This window comes from Eretmochelys imbricata, chromosome 7 (genome assembly GCF_965152235.1).
Source record: "Eretmochelys imbricata isolate rEreImb1 chromosome 7, rEreImb1.hap1, whole genome shotgun sequence".
NCBI classification, from domain to species: domain Eukaryota; kingdom Metazoa; phylum Chordata; order Testudines; family Cheloniidae; genus Eretmochelys; species Eretmochelys imbricata.
The window spans coordinates 64816795-64834789 of record NC_135578.1 but is presented as its reverse complement, the minus strand read 5'-3'; the positions used below and the strand labels follow the sequence as shown (position 1 = coordinate 64834789).

General features: G+C 38.8%; 1 protein-coding gene across 6 annotated transcripts in view; it reads left to right on the top strand.

The window, feature by feature from the left end:
• KCNMA1 (potassium calcium-activated channel subfamily M alpha 1) overlaps positions 1–17995 on the top strand; it is an 845861-nt gene that overhangs the window by 215257 nt on the left and 612609 nt on the right. For all 6 annotated transcript variants that reach the window (XM_077820942.1, XM_077820941.1, XM_077820940.1 and 3 more), the window contains exon 2: positions 10737–10901. In XM_077820942.1, coding sequence (XP_077677068.1) covers positions 10737–10901 — 165 coding nt within the window. The remainder of the gene's footprint in view (positions 1–10736; positions 10902–17995) is intronic.

Genomic DNA, 17995 nt, shown 5'->3' with positions numbered 1-17995 from the left:
CTTTATCACTATCCTTCACTTTTATCCTCAAATCTTCAAATCTTTCCTGAAAGCTTATTTCACGTGCCTCGTTTTTTATTGCTGATCAACTGTGACTGGCATTCTCCCGTCCTAAAATTACCTAAACAGTATGCTTTAAATTACCATGAACGCTTCAACAGTTTCAAAATAATAATGTACCTTCTTTAGTTTTATCTTAATTCTAGTGCCTTCTTTCCTTATTTAAATCTTATTAAGGATAACAGGAGGTCAATGAAGGGAATCCCTCCAAATTCAGACTTCAGTTCTGCTATGAACTGGCAATATGATGCAAAGGAAATCTGAGAATAAACATGCAAATTAACATTCTACGTTGCTTCAGAATTCCCCTATTTTTACCCAGTCCAGTGGAGAAGCCAAGGAATTAACTACTGCCTGGAGCTGTCAGATGGCCAAAATCACCAACACAGCAAGCAAGACATTTTGTGAGGAGTTCATTTTGGAACTATCTATTTTCATGGTTTGTCACAGAGTACTAGAAAAGCCATAGTAAACAGTCCAGTCCAACACTTTTGGGACTCTTACTACAGTGGTAATAGACATTACACCCATGACAGTGGTAACTCTAAATCATAGTTGAGGCGGGTAGGATAGGGTAGCTCATGCTGCCCTGTCCACAATTTAACGGTTTTGTGGGTATATAAGACTTCAGTCTCCACAGCTGTCAATCCAGCCCTTTTCACCAGCATAAAATCCACTTGAAGGTGGGGTAATGGGGAAGAAAACATTTTTTCTTAATTTGTTTTCATGTAATGCTTTTTAAAAATATTTTTAGTGTATTTTTAAAGTCACTGGATTGATAACATCTATCCAAGGCAATCATCCTGACTTGATGGGAGAAAATCCCCCAATTTTTAGTGAGATATTTACCATTTTCCCAGTCCATCCCACCAAAAAGTTTCTCCATTCCTTTATATTTCACTGGCATTTAAAGAATAAGCCACATTTTTTTTCTCCTCAGATGTCCTTATTTATATTAGATTTCAAATGTTGTCTACTATGCAGCATAGGAAATTGAAGCTATCTATCCAGCGAATACGTAGAGCATAGTGGTGGTATTAATTTTACTTTCTGTCAGCTATGTCACAGTCACTTATTATTCTATTATCCATGCTCTCTGAAGGGGTACATAATAAATTGGGTGTGTCTGGTTTGGCCCTGGTAGTTTGTGGTCTGTGGGGCCATATGCATAAAATCGTAGATTCCAAGGCCAGAAGGGACCATTATGATCATCTGTATAACACAGGCCATAGCACTTCCCCAAAATAATTCCTAGAGCAGATCTTTTAGAATCTGGGTTCAATTCCAACCTTTGGGAGTTGAAGTTCCCTCAAAAAGGAGGTGATAGGCAGAAGTCTGGGGCTTCATTAATGAATCTGTGTCATACTTTCATAACCAGTTACATCTGTTTCAGGGCAACATAATGGTTTCAGACTGGAGCTGGGCCCATGTATGCTAGAAACATTATCAAACTCAAAGATTTTATATTTTGTCCCTCAAAATGGATTAAACTTGTTCAGTGTTTTTTTTTTTAAACCCAAAACTGACAGAGGAACTCAGAGCATGAACTAACATAAGCCAGAATTGTTTATATGGTGAGCACTTTGGACCACAACTATGTTTATTATATGGACATACAGCACCTAGCACAATGGAACCCCATGCCTTGATCTGGGTTTGTAGGTGCTATCTTAACATAAATAATAAAAATAACTTCATCTGTGAAAAGATTTACTTGAAATGCTGCGAGCCAAAAGCACAGAATTCCACACAGTGCTGGTCAAAACACCAGGCCCTTTGTGTTATGATACAGATGCTGTACTCCGTGATGTCCATGCTCTGCTTCTTAACCAAGGTGGGAAGGAACAAGGATCTTCTAACATTCACAAATGACCCCTCTATTAAGATTTTTTGGGCTGTGTTCTTAGGCTGTGTTCTCCTCAGACCTTTGGCTGCTATAGACCTATGCCTCTGATATTGTCAGATAATCAGTTTACCTAGAGGCCATGAATGCCCACAGACCCATTCTGCCATAGGGTGGTTATTGGGATCCTCTTTTTCTCTTAACCAATCTTCACTTGCCTCTCAGGTCAACTTCTTAAATTTGTTTGCCTGCTTCTGCCACAGTTAAATCTCATGGCATGAAAGGGTGGTTGGAGGCACATATAATATGGTGGGGATTTTAGGGACATATTAGAGAAGCAAATATCTGCGACAGTAAGTGGGTATGTGTAAGTTAAGGGAGGGAGCTAGTCGTAGGAGCAGAGAGAGTGGATTGTGCCCTGCACATCTTACTCTGTGTAAACGTAGGGACATTGTTACCTAAAGCTATCCCTTGGCTACAGGCATGGGCCTTGATGTTGAGAATGTTAAATTAAGGACTCGGAGGGATCATCAGAATTCTAGCTGGATATAGAAGGAAACAAAGTTGTTAACTCCTAGCTGTATAGCTGAATTGCTCTTGAAATATTAAGACTGAAATCTATTTGGGGCTCAGGTTTTTTTAAGTTATCAAATTTGCAACAACACATTACATAGCTTGTGAATATTTTATAGAGGAAAAGCGTTTGCCTCTCGTCAGCCATGTTTTCCATGAGTCATCCTGTTTCTTTCTTCACTGGAAGGAATGTTTTTCTGTGCATCAATAATTAATGCTTTCAAACTAACTAAACCATAGGTACAGTATGATAGCTGATGTCAATGTAACTCAATAGTGACAGGACAAATTGAAAGAAGTGTGTGGATAGCCCAGTTTGTAGGGCAGCAGGAGTACTTCTTAGAAGGCACTTAGTTACTTCAGCCTTTGCTTCCTTTTATCTTTAAGCTAAGGTTGACTCTCTTTTCAAAGTGTTTTGTAAATACTGTTGTTTTCCCCCACTGCATCTTCTGCACTGATGCTGGCCATTAACATTTCCAGCCAAATCCATGTGCCTGATAAACTCCGCAGCAGAACAGGTGGTTTGTTTGTTTTTTAACCTGGGTGTACTGGTACCTGGCACATTCAGCAGCACAACAGGTGTTTCACCTGGATTTATCTGATAGAGAACATCTGCTATGCTGATGAATATCTTGCATGTACCTGGCACGTTTGGTAGCATGGCAGGTATTCCTGGTACTTTTGGCAGGTACTTTGTGTCTTGACATAGTTGGTACATTCACTAACCGTTAAACAATTGTATCATTTGAAACTAAGAGCTCTGTTCACAGCAATAATATTTAATTGGACCTGTCAATTTGTTGATGGAGTCAACCTTGGACCTCAGAAAGGAACTGCTCAAAAACTCCCAACCCAATATGTTAGCCTTCTGCTCCATTGTAAGAAGAGACAACATAATAAATGCAAGATACTGGCTCATCATTCTGTTTGGGACAGCATCTGATCGTGTTTTCAAGATAAGTCATTGCCTTGTAAGCAATGAAAGGGGGTAAAGAGAACTGCAGATACATCATCCCAGTTTAATAGAATGCAGGGGATGAAGAGACTGCTCTTCTGAAAGATTTTTAAATGAAATAGAAACACAGATGCATAATGAAAAACCCTTCAGAACGTAGAGTTCTCCCTTGGCTGTTAATAGAGACTGGACAAGCCACTTGCTTCGGATTCCAATACAGTCCTGCCCTAACCTGACAAAAGGATTTGAATGTTTCTTTGGCAGACTTGAAATTGCAGTGTCCGCTTTGAAGAGCTGATGTTCCAGGCATCGTCCCTTGGTGTGGACGTTTCCTGGAGGCAAACTTTTGTCCTGCTGCCCAGGTTCTGAGGGTGGGTTGCCAGAGCATGTGGTACTTCTGTACTGATGTAGCTAAACAGCACCTGCATTGATACCTGCATATGTGGTGATCATAGTTTAATTGTTTTGGGTATAAAGGCTAATAGCACAACATTCATGGTCACTTACTAACACTTTGCACCTATATAGCATGGAATCTGAAACTTCTTTGAAATATTTAATTGTGGAAGCCTCACAGAGCAATTGTGAGTTAGTTCAGTAGTGTACCTAATCTACAGATAGGTAAACTGAAGCATTCAGGATTCCATTTTCAAAAGTGACTGACTAGTGATGCCTCAAATTGAAAAGCAGGCCCCTTTAAAGTGACTCTAACTGGGGACCCAAGCACGGAGGCACCCAAAATCACTACGCATTTTTGAAAATACAGGCCAAAGTGTTGAAGTCTCTTGTCCACAGTTACATAGTAAGTCTTTGGCAGAGCTGGGAGTCCTATCCAGGAGATTTGATGCCTAATCCCCTGTACTGACCTCTAGAACAGTGCTTCTCAAGCTATCTGATGTGGGGGACCGGCAATTTTTTTTTTCCAATGTGCGCGCAGACCGGTCCGCGGACCACCACTTTGAGTAGCACTGCTCTAGAACACGCATCCTGCTTTCATTTATAAATAAGTGCAGGAAAAGTGTATACAACAAAATATGCATCCTCTCACTTTAATCTATTTAAATGCTCTTGTCATCAAGTAATTAAAATAATGAGCACCTTGTGAAACAACAGGTAAACAGACTGGATAAAGGTAGTATTATCTTACTTATACCTGCTGTGCCTCTAAATAATTCACCAATTAAACAGTACATTTTTTAAAAGTGATTTCTGCCAGTTCGCTGTTGGCTGCAATGCTGTTTAGTTAATGATTTGAGGTGAAGAAATAATAACAGAGCTGGACTATACAATTGATAAAAGGCTGGGTGTGTGCACAGCGTAAGTGAAACGGGTTTTGAAGCACTCTGAGGAATTGCTGTGCAATCACAGATGCATCACAAAAGTGACTTTTGAGAAAAGAACCCTGCAATTTCTTTTTTATATTTAAATGCATATTAAACATGTTAAAAGAGAATAGCGAATGTAAGTTGAAAATAAAAATAGACTGAGTCTGTGTTGCTGTTACATAAGAGAAATGTTGAACACATCTGGATGTGTAACATAGCTGTAGTGGTAGCTGGAGTTAAATTTTGCAAAAGTTTCCTTTCTAAGCTTCTATTTTAGTCACTCATGATTTTCTGGAACTTAGACCTTTCAGACTGAATTTTTCTAGGGCTTCAGTTTGCCAGAGGCTGACTTTTTAAGGTAACTTTAAAATTAGATGTAGTTGATTTTTTGCTTCAACAAAATGAGTTGTTCACTGTTTTTGTTGACTGCAGAGTACTGTATTTTGGGGTGATTACAAATCAAGTGTCTAAAATGCAGTTTGATTTTGTTTATCATGGAGAGAAGAATAGATATAATGGTTAATAAAATTTGCAAACTTCCTTGGTTTTACCTTTTCTTGCCTGATGGACCATCAGGCATGTGTGGGTTTTTTGTTGTTTTGTTTTTTTAAAAAATTCAGAACATAAGAACTGTCATACTGGGTCAGACCAATGTCCATGTAGCCCAGTATCCTGTCTTCCAACAGTGGCCAATGCCAGGTGCTTCAGAGGGAATGAACATAACTGGTAAACATCAAGTGATCCATCCCCTATCACCCATTCCTAGATTCTGGCATTTGCAGGTGTTTAACTTCTTCTGCTGTAAGTAATTTGGCAGAACCTGTCCGGTCATTCTTGCATAGGGTGCTAGACGGGGAGTCCGGACAGAACATGGTTCCATTCTGGTTCTGACAATGACTTGTCACATGATGTTGGGCTAGCCATTTCACCTCTGTCTCAGTTTGTCATCTGGAAAGTGGAGATAAATGTACTTGCTTTCCTTTGTAAAGCATGTTGTCATTAATTTAGCACTTCTATAGTAGTAGCACCTAAAAGCTGGAACCAGGTTGGGCTCCATTGTGCTAGGTACTGTACAAACATATAATAAATGACAGTCCCTGCCCCAAAGAGCTTATAGTTTGAAAGACGAGGTAGAACAGGTGGAGAAGACAACAAGCATGCTGGGTGGGATAAGGGAAACTGGGTAACATAAATAAAATAGGCTGTGTGCAGTGCTTAACCAATCAGTAGTGGTGATCACAACTTGCCAGCTGCCTAGCCATTGATTGGGTTGTAGTTTACTGTATGCTCTACAGAAGGGGAAATTAATTTAACGGGAATCAAGTTTTTGACGTTTACCAAAGAAAAATGCCAATTGAGAACTAAATATCAGTATGCATCTATTACTATTCTTAGGTCTGATACTACTTACCCCACCTGCAGTATACCAGTACGTCCCCTACTATCCTTAGCTACTGATGACCCAGTGGTGCTGCTGCCCTTCAGCTCTGCACCTGTAGAGTTAATAGATATATCAACTGCTGTTTCAGTATGCTGCTTCACAATATTAATAACTTTATTAAATCAGAGCTGTTCTCTTTTTTTTTCAACCCAAGCAAAGGCACTAGCTCTTAATGAGCACTTGGTCCATGTCAAATTTAATCTTTCAAACACCAATCATTTATCTTTCAAATACCCTGACCAAAAATAGCATGGTTAGATTTCTTTTTAATCTTTGAATTGGAAAATGTAGATAGTTTCCACTCTCAATACTCAAAAAATCTGAATGGATTTTTTTGGACAAAACCTTTTCTCTTTTGGGCAGGAACAAAACCTGTGAATTTCAGCCCAATAGTGGGACGTATCCGAAAGTTATGCGCTGTGACGATAGGGATAGAACATGGAATTCGGAATCGGACGTCCTTGATTCCATCCTCACTGCACTTACTTGAGTAGTTAAAATGAAATGCATGGTTGCACAGAAGCAATTTTTCTACCTCACAGACAGGTTGTTCCTATTAATTAATGTTTGCAAAATGCTCTGTGTCCCTCAGATGAAAGGTGATATATGCAAGTGCAAAACTCCTATAAACAGTTCAGTTACTGTGAACAAACAGACTTGCAGGTCGTCATAGAAACTCTAGGTAAAACCTGCCTTCTGTTCCCATTTTTCCTTTCTAAGCAGACATATTGTACAGAGTTAGAGACATTTTAACATAGCATTGCTTCTTTTTAAAGGCAGCAAAGGTAAATGACATTTCCATCTCTACCTAGAGCTGAGGATTTGTTTAACGAAGTCTTAAATCTCCGGTGCAATGCCCTCTTTTTTTTTTTTTTTTTTCTCCAGGTGGCCATTACTTTCAATCAGACCTCATGTTGTACAGCATACATTAACAAGGCCATTCACATACCTCACTGTGGATATCTGCTGGGTGTTCCAAGGTGCTCCAAGGGTGAAAGTAAATTCTTCCAATTAAATAGAAGCACATGCAGTGTGTGTTAGTTTGTGGGAAAATATTATTCCTAGTTTACATAGATTATCTGTCTGCCTCTGTAGAACACACAACATTTAAGTTTATATGAGATTAATTCCTTAACATTATGCAGTTTTCCTAACTGGGTATGTATATTCATGCTGCGTGACTTTATATGTATTTTAATTATTTTAGTGAAAAATAGGCTTATAACCTTCTTGGCAAGTACTGTAACTATTTTTTCTAAATATCTGTGGGATGGATTAAATTAAATTAAATTAACTGGGAATTGGTCCTGCTTCGAGCAGGGGGTTGGACTAGATGACCTTCAGGGGTCCCTTCCAACCCTGATATTCTATGATTCTATGATTCTATGATTTGAGTCTGTGTTGCTATTACATAAGAGATGTCGAACACATCTGGATGTGTAATGCAGCTGTAGTGGTAGCTGGAGTTAAATTTTGCAAGAGTTGCCTTTCTAAGCTTCTATTTTAGTCACTCATAATTTTCTGGAACTTAGACCTTTCAGACTGAAATTTTCTAGGGCTTCAGTTTGGATTATAGGCCACTGAGCGACTTTAGACATGCGGTATTCCCCAGTACAGTAATAGCCATGGTGTCTGTAGAAGCTGGACTCTAGATTGTACCAGACCGGGGGACTGGCCTTTGGGACTCTTCACTTACCTGGCAAGGCAGTAGTGTTCCTATTTGCATGTTTCTCATTATATTCTTATTATATACCTGTTACAACCCATACCAGCACAGTATATTTTCAACCGATTATATTTTCAACCTGTACCAGCACAGTAACAAGAGCTGGTGGACAGGGGGAAATTGTATAACGTGGGTGACACAGCAAAAATCCATCATGAAGACATCACTGTGTGGAATTGTACTGTAGATTTTTCTCTCACATTTTCTTGAGGGATCTCCAGACTTTGCAAGACTAGTGATTATGCTGGCAGTTTGCCAGGAGCCTGCGGGACTGCACCTACTTTTAATATAAATGCATCACAGACTAAATGCACACAACCATAATATTTTTACTTGTATTTAGCGGAAGTGAGATTGCATATTGTTTCAGCATATTGGCAATAAAACCTTGCCTTTGCTTATCTTTCTCCTCTTAAAGGGAAGGAAGTAAATAGTGAGCTACACTTTAGGGCTCCATATGTCACACCTAGTCCTTAAACAGACCATGAGCTCAAGTAAGAGGAACTTTTTCCTAGCTAAAGCACAGGAGACCTGGGTATTTTTTTCCCAGTTTTGCTACAGGCTCATTGTATGACCTTGGGCAAGTGACTTAGGCCCACGCTTTCCAAAATATTTTTGAGTATTCAACGTGAAGCACCTGGGACCCTGATTCTGAGATTTGCTAAGAACCTCACAGTTTACATTGACTCAGCTGGAGTTGAGTGGCTTCTACCTCTGAAAATCAGATATGAGATGTATGAAGTTAAAATTAAAAATCACAGAGATCCCCACATGACAATAATGTTTTTAACCATTTTTATGGTAGGGCACTACTCTGTCTTGCAGACGAAAGGAAAAGCCTTCTGGGTTGGCTAATGCACAGCATATTATTTCTGTACCAGTGCCCTGTGTGTACCAATAGAAACTACATCACCCATTCAGAAAAACATCTACATACATTTTTCTTTCTTTTCCTGTTTTATAATACAAACGTTAACCTTGGCACAGGGCATTTCCTGAGGATTGACTGACCTATCTTGGTGATATCTTGGGTCATCTGTTCCACCTAGTCAGCCTTTAATCCTCAGGGAATGTCTTGTGCCTCAATAGTAATTTATTGCTTAAAACAATGAGCTCATTTCTGTGGGTTGTTTTATGCATATGGAATTCAGTAATTTTTTTTCAGTGCTGATTGCAATGTCTGATTCATCATATCCATATTGATGAGTGAATGAGGTCCAAGTACTCGAAGGAAAGGAAGGTGACTTTTTTTTATCTTTCCTACAGATGTTTACATAGAAAGCAATGAGTACTGTTTTAACCACAATTGATTGATTTTTAGTTAATAACACTATAATTATTTGTCCAGTTACAAGAGACATCCCTTAGCACTACTTAGGGCATGGGCAAAACTAAGGGAGCAATCTCCTTGGCTAACTGAGATCCAGAGCTGTGAGAGTCTGAGAGAACAATTGATCAGCTCCACACTACATTGTTAGTCTTTCTCTAATACTTTTTGTTCACAATTCGGTATGATTGTTGTATAAGTGCAATAATGTTCAGTCTCCAGGAAGTGCCTTTGGTTTTATACCTTACTACATGATCAAGGTCTTGCGGTTATCTTACAATTGTATATCTGTTCAGGTGTGGTTTCCTACTCATAACACCCTCATCAATGTCACATATGATCGATATGTTGGGATATTCCAAAAGGAACTGATAGCAGTTGATTTCAAGCATTGCTTGCTAGGCTAGTGTGTTCTATAGGCTTGATCTTGAAAGGTACTGAGCCCTCCTGGTAGGTGCTGAGTGCCTTCAACCCTCTTTGATATCAGTGGGAGTTGAGAGTGCTTAACAGTTTGCAGAATTGAGTTCTGCTGTCTCTCCTAAGCATAGCTTGTGCAGCACAGTTTGTTGAATTATCAGGTAGTCATTAGTATTATGTTGGTCTGTCGTCACCCAAGACACGCTCATGACCTATTATGATCTGTTGTATATCATATATATTTTTTAAAATAATGCAGTGTAATCCAGGCTGGTTTTGTCTTTCTCTTCCTTGATTCCTCTGTGGACTCCATGACTAGCATGTAGAAGCCAGTTGTAAGAATACAGCATCCTTGCTGCAGCATTTGCCCATGATGGATATGGATTCCAATGAATGTGACTCATCGGTCAGCTTACTTAGTGCTGCGGAGACTCCTTTTTAATGTCTATCTCTTGGCTCTATAATGGCCAGCAATTTACAGATAGAGGAGTTCCTCTGACGTATCAAATATCTCCACTGAAACAATGGCTCACTGACAGCACAGCGGCTCACTGAAGATTCTCAACTGCGTAATTTGTTTCCTTTTCTTGTGATAATGATTGTCTTATAACATTGGACTCCCCATTGTAGACTTACTTAGAAAACTAAATTTGAGAGATTGCAAATGAAAATTTTACATAAATTGTGCTCACATTTATTAAACATCTATATAAATTAAAAACCTCAGTTTATGCTCTGCATGTGTATGTTTATAATAAATATATGAATAAGTGGCTGCATAATTACAAAAGTCATAGTTGCCAGTTACTCTGCACACAGTACTAGGGATGGAACTCTGATTCTTTGGTGTCAAAAATGCCTTTAAGACTTGAAGTAAAGGAGAAGCTCTATGAGGTAGTAACTAGTAGTTAGGCTTTTTATAGGGCTGCCACTAGAGAGGGACAGAATCACGACCATCTAACAAGGTAGTGGACAGAGAGCATGCTGTACTAGTTCTGTTCTAGGAACAGGCTTTTGAAGCGTGACTGTTGCCATGATAAACATTCTAAATCTTCTTTTTACTTTACAGGAGGCCCAGAAGATTAATGCTGGTGGGGAAACCCAGGCTGATGGGACCTGTAAACCTACAGATGAGAAAGAGGAGACTGTCGCAGCAGAAGTGGGCTGGATGACCTCTGTGAAAGACTGGGCAGGAGTGATGATATCTGCCCAGACTCTAACTGGCAGAGTCCTTGTGAGTTTTACCCAGTTTGCTCAAATTTTCTTTAAAAAGAGTAATTGTTAATGAGCTCTTCATCTTATTGTCTCAGGAGGGCTTGGTTTTGCTAATCAGCTCTATGCCACACCACTAATTCTCTCCCTTCACAATTTCTCTTGGAAATGAAAAAGGCAGACCTGCTCCCATTGCTGAGACAGTGAGTTATGAAAGTCCTTTTTTTGTTGTAGATAGAGACTGATTTTTCTATCTACACCAATATTTTTGCAGGCATAATTTTGCACGCCTCCCCAGGCAATACATGGTTCCCATACTGTGGCAGACCTGGTGAATTTCCTAGTTCATTATTAGTGTAAAACTGTTAGCTTATTGACTAGTGGGCACAACGTTACACTTCAAAAGTGGAGGCCAGATTGAAAATCGGGCTCAATGAGAATGGGTTTTTTTAGCTGTTAGTAGGAATGGTAGAATAGGATTTGAATGAGATGTGCAATGTGGATTATCTTGGTTCCCACAAAGCTGTGATGATATATTTTTTTTTATCTAATCAGAAAATCCAGATAAACAAATGGGGCTGTACATCAGAAATTGAAAAGACATAATTTTGTGGTCAAAAAGTGTACTAGAAAACCAGAAAGTTTTCACTGAGTTAAATCCAGTCAGGTAATTTTGCAGTCCTGTTAACTACTGCTGCATTTCTACTGGCCTGATCTGAAACCCGTTGAGGTCAAGGGAAAATCTTCTCTGTGCTTCAGATTAGGCCCGATGTCAATGGTTTTGTGCTTAATACAGAGAATGGTCATATAGCGTGGGTTGAATTCTGTGTGCCAATCCCAGGGAAACTAAGTGGGCCATCTGTGGTAATATGGATTTAACTGAAAGCAGATTTTTGTCTTTGATTTTTAATTTTGGGAAAAGAGTTTTTATTGCTCATAGGGAGCTTAAGAAAAGATGTTGCTGCTCATGGGCTGATATTTTCCTTATTGTCTAAGCATCTTCTCTGTGAAATTTATTAGAATTCCTTAACACATGGGGCTTTTCAGGCTTTTAGGCTGACTCACAATGCAATGTTAAGGTGATACAGACTCTATTATTCATATTGTTCTGTATTGCTTTCCACAATAATTTATTTAGATTGTTTTTCTTAATAAAATTCTATTGCTGTCTTACTTTAAGTCCTAGCCCTAGACTATTGACAAATGTCTCTCCTCTTGTTCATGCTATCGATATCTGTGGTATGTTCTGCGCTCATTCAACAGAGATCTGATCTGCAGGTGGATCTAAAAAGAAAATTTTATTTGGACTCTCCTCCCCACTTATTTTCTGCTTTCTGGCTTATTAACCTGTGCAGCCCATTTTACCTGACTGCCTATTGGAATATTGCTTTCAGATTTAGGGCTTGTCTCCATTTAAAATGCTACAGAGGTGCAGCTGCGCTACTGTAGTGCTTCAGTGTAGACACTGCCTAATCCGATGGGAGGGGTTTTTCCATTGGCGTAGATAATCCACCTCCTCAAGAGATAGTAGCTAGGCTGGTAGAAGAGTTCTTCTGTCCGTCTAGCAGTGTCTACACAGGGACTTAGGTCATCTTAACAACGCTGCTTAGGTGGATTTTTCACACCCATGACCAATGTAGTTAAATAGACTTAATTTTCTAATGTGGACCAGGCCTTAGTTCTGACCTTCTCTGTGTGAGCCTGACATACCAGTCATCTTATGAAGAGTGGTGTACTGGTTTCCACATGATTTCTTGACATCTCCAGCATTAAAAGTGGAAAATCTTAATGATCTGACTCTTTCCTGGACTCTTTCCTGTAAATGTGCTGATTTCTCATGTGCCGATGTATTCCTTTGCATGTGCTGATTTATTTATCAAGGATGAAATTCACCCCAGGATAGGAATCTTACATAAGCACTTATTCCCCACTTAAACCTTTAAGGGAGTTGTAGGAATTTATGCCTGTTCTCTGAGCTGGGGTGAATTTCACCACAAATTCAAAGTTAAAGGTAAAATCTGAACCATAAAAAATGGAGCAGTTTATCTTATTAGAGTTGCTTCCAGGCATTAAGAGAGCTTTTAAAGTTGTTGTTGTTTTGTTTTTTTTTTCCAGTTACACTAGTTAATCATTTCATTATTTTTTGTGTTTAAAATACACCATTTCTCCTGAAAGCAATTAGTTTATTCCCAATGTTTTATCTAGAGACAATGGACCTACTTCTGACCCTTGGTAAAATTCACTGTTTCCTTGAGTATTTCAGTTAGGCAGCATATTTGCTAGAATATTTGTGGAAATTGAACACTGCTGAATCTAGATTCGTATTTTTATCTGATTGACTATTTGTTGGAAAATATTTTGAGAGATTCACCCATGAATTCCTAATGAATTAACATAGCCCACTCCGGAAAGCTATTATGTTTTTATCCAAGTACAATGTAGAAATTTCTAAAGGTAATGGCTTTACAGTGTTATTGAGGATCACAATACGACCAGATAGAGCTGTGGCTGAAGAAATTAAAGTACCTTTTCATACTGTAGGCCAGAGTTTAACTCAAAATCAATCTTTCACATTCACTATTAAATAACCTTTAGGAACTGGTCCCCTGAACGCTGACTTGAGAGAAAAGTTGTAATTGATTTTTAGTGCAGCAGGATTGCATGAAAGCTGTTATGTAACTGCTGTCTGGATTTATTTGCTAAGTGAAGGAGACAAGTTAGCAAAGTGTGGTGTAAACATCAGTTTAAAGTGGAACCTCATTAATGTTTTCTTCTCATCAAAAAAATCTCGCTTAATCATTCTTATCTGGGCAGTCATTTCCTTGGAAGTGACTTGCAGTGGGGTGACAAATTCTGTCTGTGAAACCTAAATTGAATGTTTGCAGGACCAATTTCTACTGAAGCTTTGTGTCAGGTCTAGTCAAGCTTTCAGCTCATCTTTGCAAACCTCATGAAGTGTTTTTCCTAACTTAACAAATTCTTGCACAAGTGCTTAGAGTGGGTGAGTGTGATAGCATACATTTACACTTACTGCAGCTGAGCTATATTTGCCCCTCAATCAGCTTAAACACTGTGCTGTTAGAATGTGCCATGGGTCTACTAAGATGACTACCTATATTTCAAGGAAATAAAGAGTATAGGTATGAAAAGTACAGGGCAAAGCTTATTTTTAAGGGACACCATCCCACAATGATATAAGATCCTACACTTTTGTAACAGTGTATGATCTTTTGCACAATTATTTACAGAATTGTTGCTTTAAACCAAACATTTAGCCTGATCAAGTAATTCTTAGATGCCTCTTATGGCATATTGGTCATGGGTCAATGGGCAGAAAATAAGGTTCCCTAAAAATACAGGAGAGAGGGCATTCCTCAATCTCAGTTCTAGACCTGATCAGGAATTTTTAATGAAATATTTTTTCATCAGAAAATGCTGATTCCTCAAAATATAAGCTGTTGGCTGGGTTTGATAAATTTCTCATTTTGAGAAAAATAAAGAAAAAAAGCTTTTGAAATTGTTGAAATATCCTGTTTTGAGCTTTTGAAAATTTAAAGTTCTGTTTTTCAAATTGTTTAAAAAGACAAGCTAATAATTGTAAAACAAACAAACAAAAAAAAGAGATCAAAAATGAAATTAAGTTTTGATTGACCTGAAGTGATTTTTTTCAGATTGTTGGTTTGTGAAAATTTTCAAGATTTTGACTATTTGTTCTGATTCAGGATGGGAAAACATTTTGAAATCTTGAAGACGTTTCCAACATGGGAAACCTCATTTCCTGCCCAGCTCTATGCAGCTTATCTGGAAGAAACTTATATAACCTCTTCTTCTTCTAGCTGCCTGGTTTGCTGCATTTTCCATCAGATTTATCTTCTGTGCATCTTTCTATGTTTTCTTGTGGCCTTGAATGAGAAGATGCAAGTACTCAGCACTATGTAAAATAGAATGTCACCTTTGTTCAAGAGCATAAGCTAAGATACTGCTGTACGAAGCCTGCCATGATCAACAAAAAATGGAAATGTGAATAATTTGATTACCTCAGAAGTTTATCTTGTTCACTGTCACCTTGCTACTGCTGTTTGTATTATTTATTTTTGGTGTCCTCCTTAAAGAGGAGATAGACTTAGATTGTGAAATGTACCAAAACATGTTGGAAAAAATCTTGGATGATCATTAGGGGTGTGATTTTAATTAAAGGTGAATTAATGTGGCTTTGAAAAATAAATAAATTAAACATGTAAAGCTGCTGTAAGACTTAGAGGTGGAGTCTAAGAAACACACCCTGACTAGCTGGAGTACTGGGTGTCTGGTGTCACCCTTTTACCATTTTGTCTCATAAAATGTTACAAGGATAAAACCAAGGGGTTTATAGAAATAAAACAGATATGTAAAACGAATGGTGCCAAAACATACAGGTATAAATGAGAATGATATCCAAGAAAATTATGTCCCCATTGTAGAATTCTCTTGGGTTGTTTAAAAATTATAGACAAAGAAAATCCATTCCCATTAAATTTAATAGAACTTTTCTTTAAGGCGTACTTGTGGCACCTTAGAGACTAACCAATTTATTTGAGCATAAGCTTTCGTGAGCTACAGCTCAAATAAATTGGTTAGACTCTAAGGTGCCACAAGTACTCCTTTTCTTTTTGCAAATACAGACTAACACGGCTGTTACTCTGGAACTTTTCTTTAAGGGTACTTTTCTTCCCCGCATATAGTAACTTTAGTTGTGTTTCATCTTAAAAATAGAATTAACTGTGACTTACACAAACCTGCTGTTGTCCCATGTTTGTTTATTGTCAATTAAATTATTTACATGAAAGATGCTGTTTCAGGAAACTAAGGTTATTTGTGGAAAAGCATGCAGGTTGTCACACTTCCACTTCAGCTGGTCCTTCTTATTTAAGCTCCAGTAGTATCCTTTGAACTGGTTCTCAGATTACTTCCTAGGAAATGCTGAAGGAGTGGTGTGGCAAGTGTTTTATGTGGTGCTCCTGGGAAGTAGCCAAGCAAATCTGTTTTGGCAGAAATGGGAATTAGGGTATTCCACTTGTTACTGCTTGTACCTTTTCCTGATCTAGTTTTCCTACATAATCCGTATGTCTACATTAACATTCAAGAACAGCCTTATACTTCAAAGTGAAATTCTGTTATGGGGATCCCTTGGAGCAGTTTTTATTTTGATTTGATTGTTAAAGCGGAAATTCCCATCTTGCAACTTGAGAAGCAAGAATGAGGCATGAGTCATCAAATTATTAAATCATTTGGTCACCATTATTTTTATTGCTGTCATTTTACCATCCTCACTGTAATTTCTGTGCTTAGTGGAGGATTATACAATGTTGTGGTGAAAATACCAGAGTATGTGGAAGCCTTGCTTATAGTAGCCTTCCCACCATTGCAGCTGCAACATGGTGGGACATTTTAGGGGAAAATAAACCAATAAAGATAAACATGCAGGACTAGATTTAATACGCCCAGGCTTTTAGTTTGTGAGTACAATTTTCAAAAGCAGCTAAATCTGGTTTAAAAATGTGCCTTAGGCACTTGAGAATTTAAGGGATTTTCTAATGGGGGGTTGGGGGTTAATCTGCAGTGAGTTGACACATTTAACTAACAGTACACAATCCACACTAATAGCGTGCTATAGGAGAGCTGTGCCCTCTTTCAGTTTACTTTATTGGATATGCATGGTGGGGGCTTGTTGTGCATTAAGCATATGTATTATTGGAGGGCATCCCAGGGTCCTTTGCTTTGTTGCTGAGCAGTGTGCATTCTGCCGTTATTGCAGCTTAGTCTAAAATGGAGTTCTGCAATGGGACAAGACTCCTATTAAAAAGGAATAAAATGTTAAAATAACAGAGGAAAGCACAGTGTTACTACACCATACTGATATGCGGTAGTAATGGTGCAGAGTGTTTTTAGCAGAGAAACATCTAAAAGTCAGCCCAAACCTACATCTGTTGAACCAAACTGAAGTTCTGAGTGAAGCTTGAGAACAGCTTTCCAAGGGGAGTAGTGGAGGCAAAAAACCTAATTTGTTTTAAAACTGAGTCTAATAAGTTTATGGAGGGGTTAGTATGATTGCCTACAATGGCATATGTCCTGTCAGCGACTGCTACTTTCAGATTTCTCAAATGACTGGAGATAGGACGCTAGATGGGAAGGGCTCGGAGTTACTACAGATAATTCTTTTTCAGCTTTCAGACTGGTGCGTCTTGCCCACATGCTCAGGATCTAACTGAGTGCCATATTTGGGGTCAGGAAGGAATTGTCCCCCACTTCAGATTGGCAGAGACTTGGGGGGGGGAGAAGGGTCACCTTCCTCTTCAGCAGGGGGCACAGTTTGAATTAGAGTAAATGGTGGATTCTCTGTAATTTCAAGTCTTTAAATCAAGACTTGAGGACTTCAGTAGCTCAGCTAGAGGTTATAGAACTATTGCAGGAGTGGGTGTGTGAGGTTCTGTGCAGGAGGTGAGACTAGATGATCATGATGGTCCCTGCTGGTCTTTAAGTCTATGAATTCAGTGTTTTGGTTATGAATCTGCACACTCAGGCACAACTCATTCAGGGGACACGGCCAAGGAGAAGGTATCTCAGATTCTGCTGGAACCTTCTACCCAGGCCTAATATTTTCTTGTTTTTCTCTGCCACTTTTTGTGTCACGTGACGATGTGACACCAAATGTGTTCATATAGACATCACTAACGGTGTGTCTTTTTTTCTGTCATCTATCTATATGTTGTCATACACAGCAGTATATTTCTGAGCACCTTCCAGGACTCTCATCAAGCTCTGCGAATTCACCCATCCATTTGTATCACACCTCAAACTTACAGCATTAATAGCTCAGCATTCTTTTAATCTCTTACTTGTCCTTCAGTTTTCAAAAGAACCCCTCCAGGTACCACTTTACAGCTCTTATCTATACTAATTTTCATTTGCCTGGAGATGTTGAAATTACAGTTTGGGAGATGGAAGCTAGATACTTATTGTTTGCAGCTAGAAGGGTTAGAAAGCACACAGATCTGTCTATTCACCTCCCTACCCCGCACCCCTACATAAAGAAGGAAGCAGGTGTTCTCACTTGCTTTCCCATGGCCGCTTGTCCTC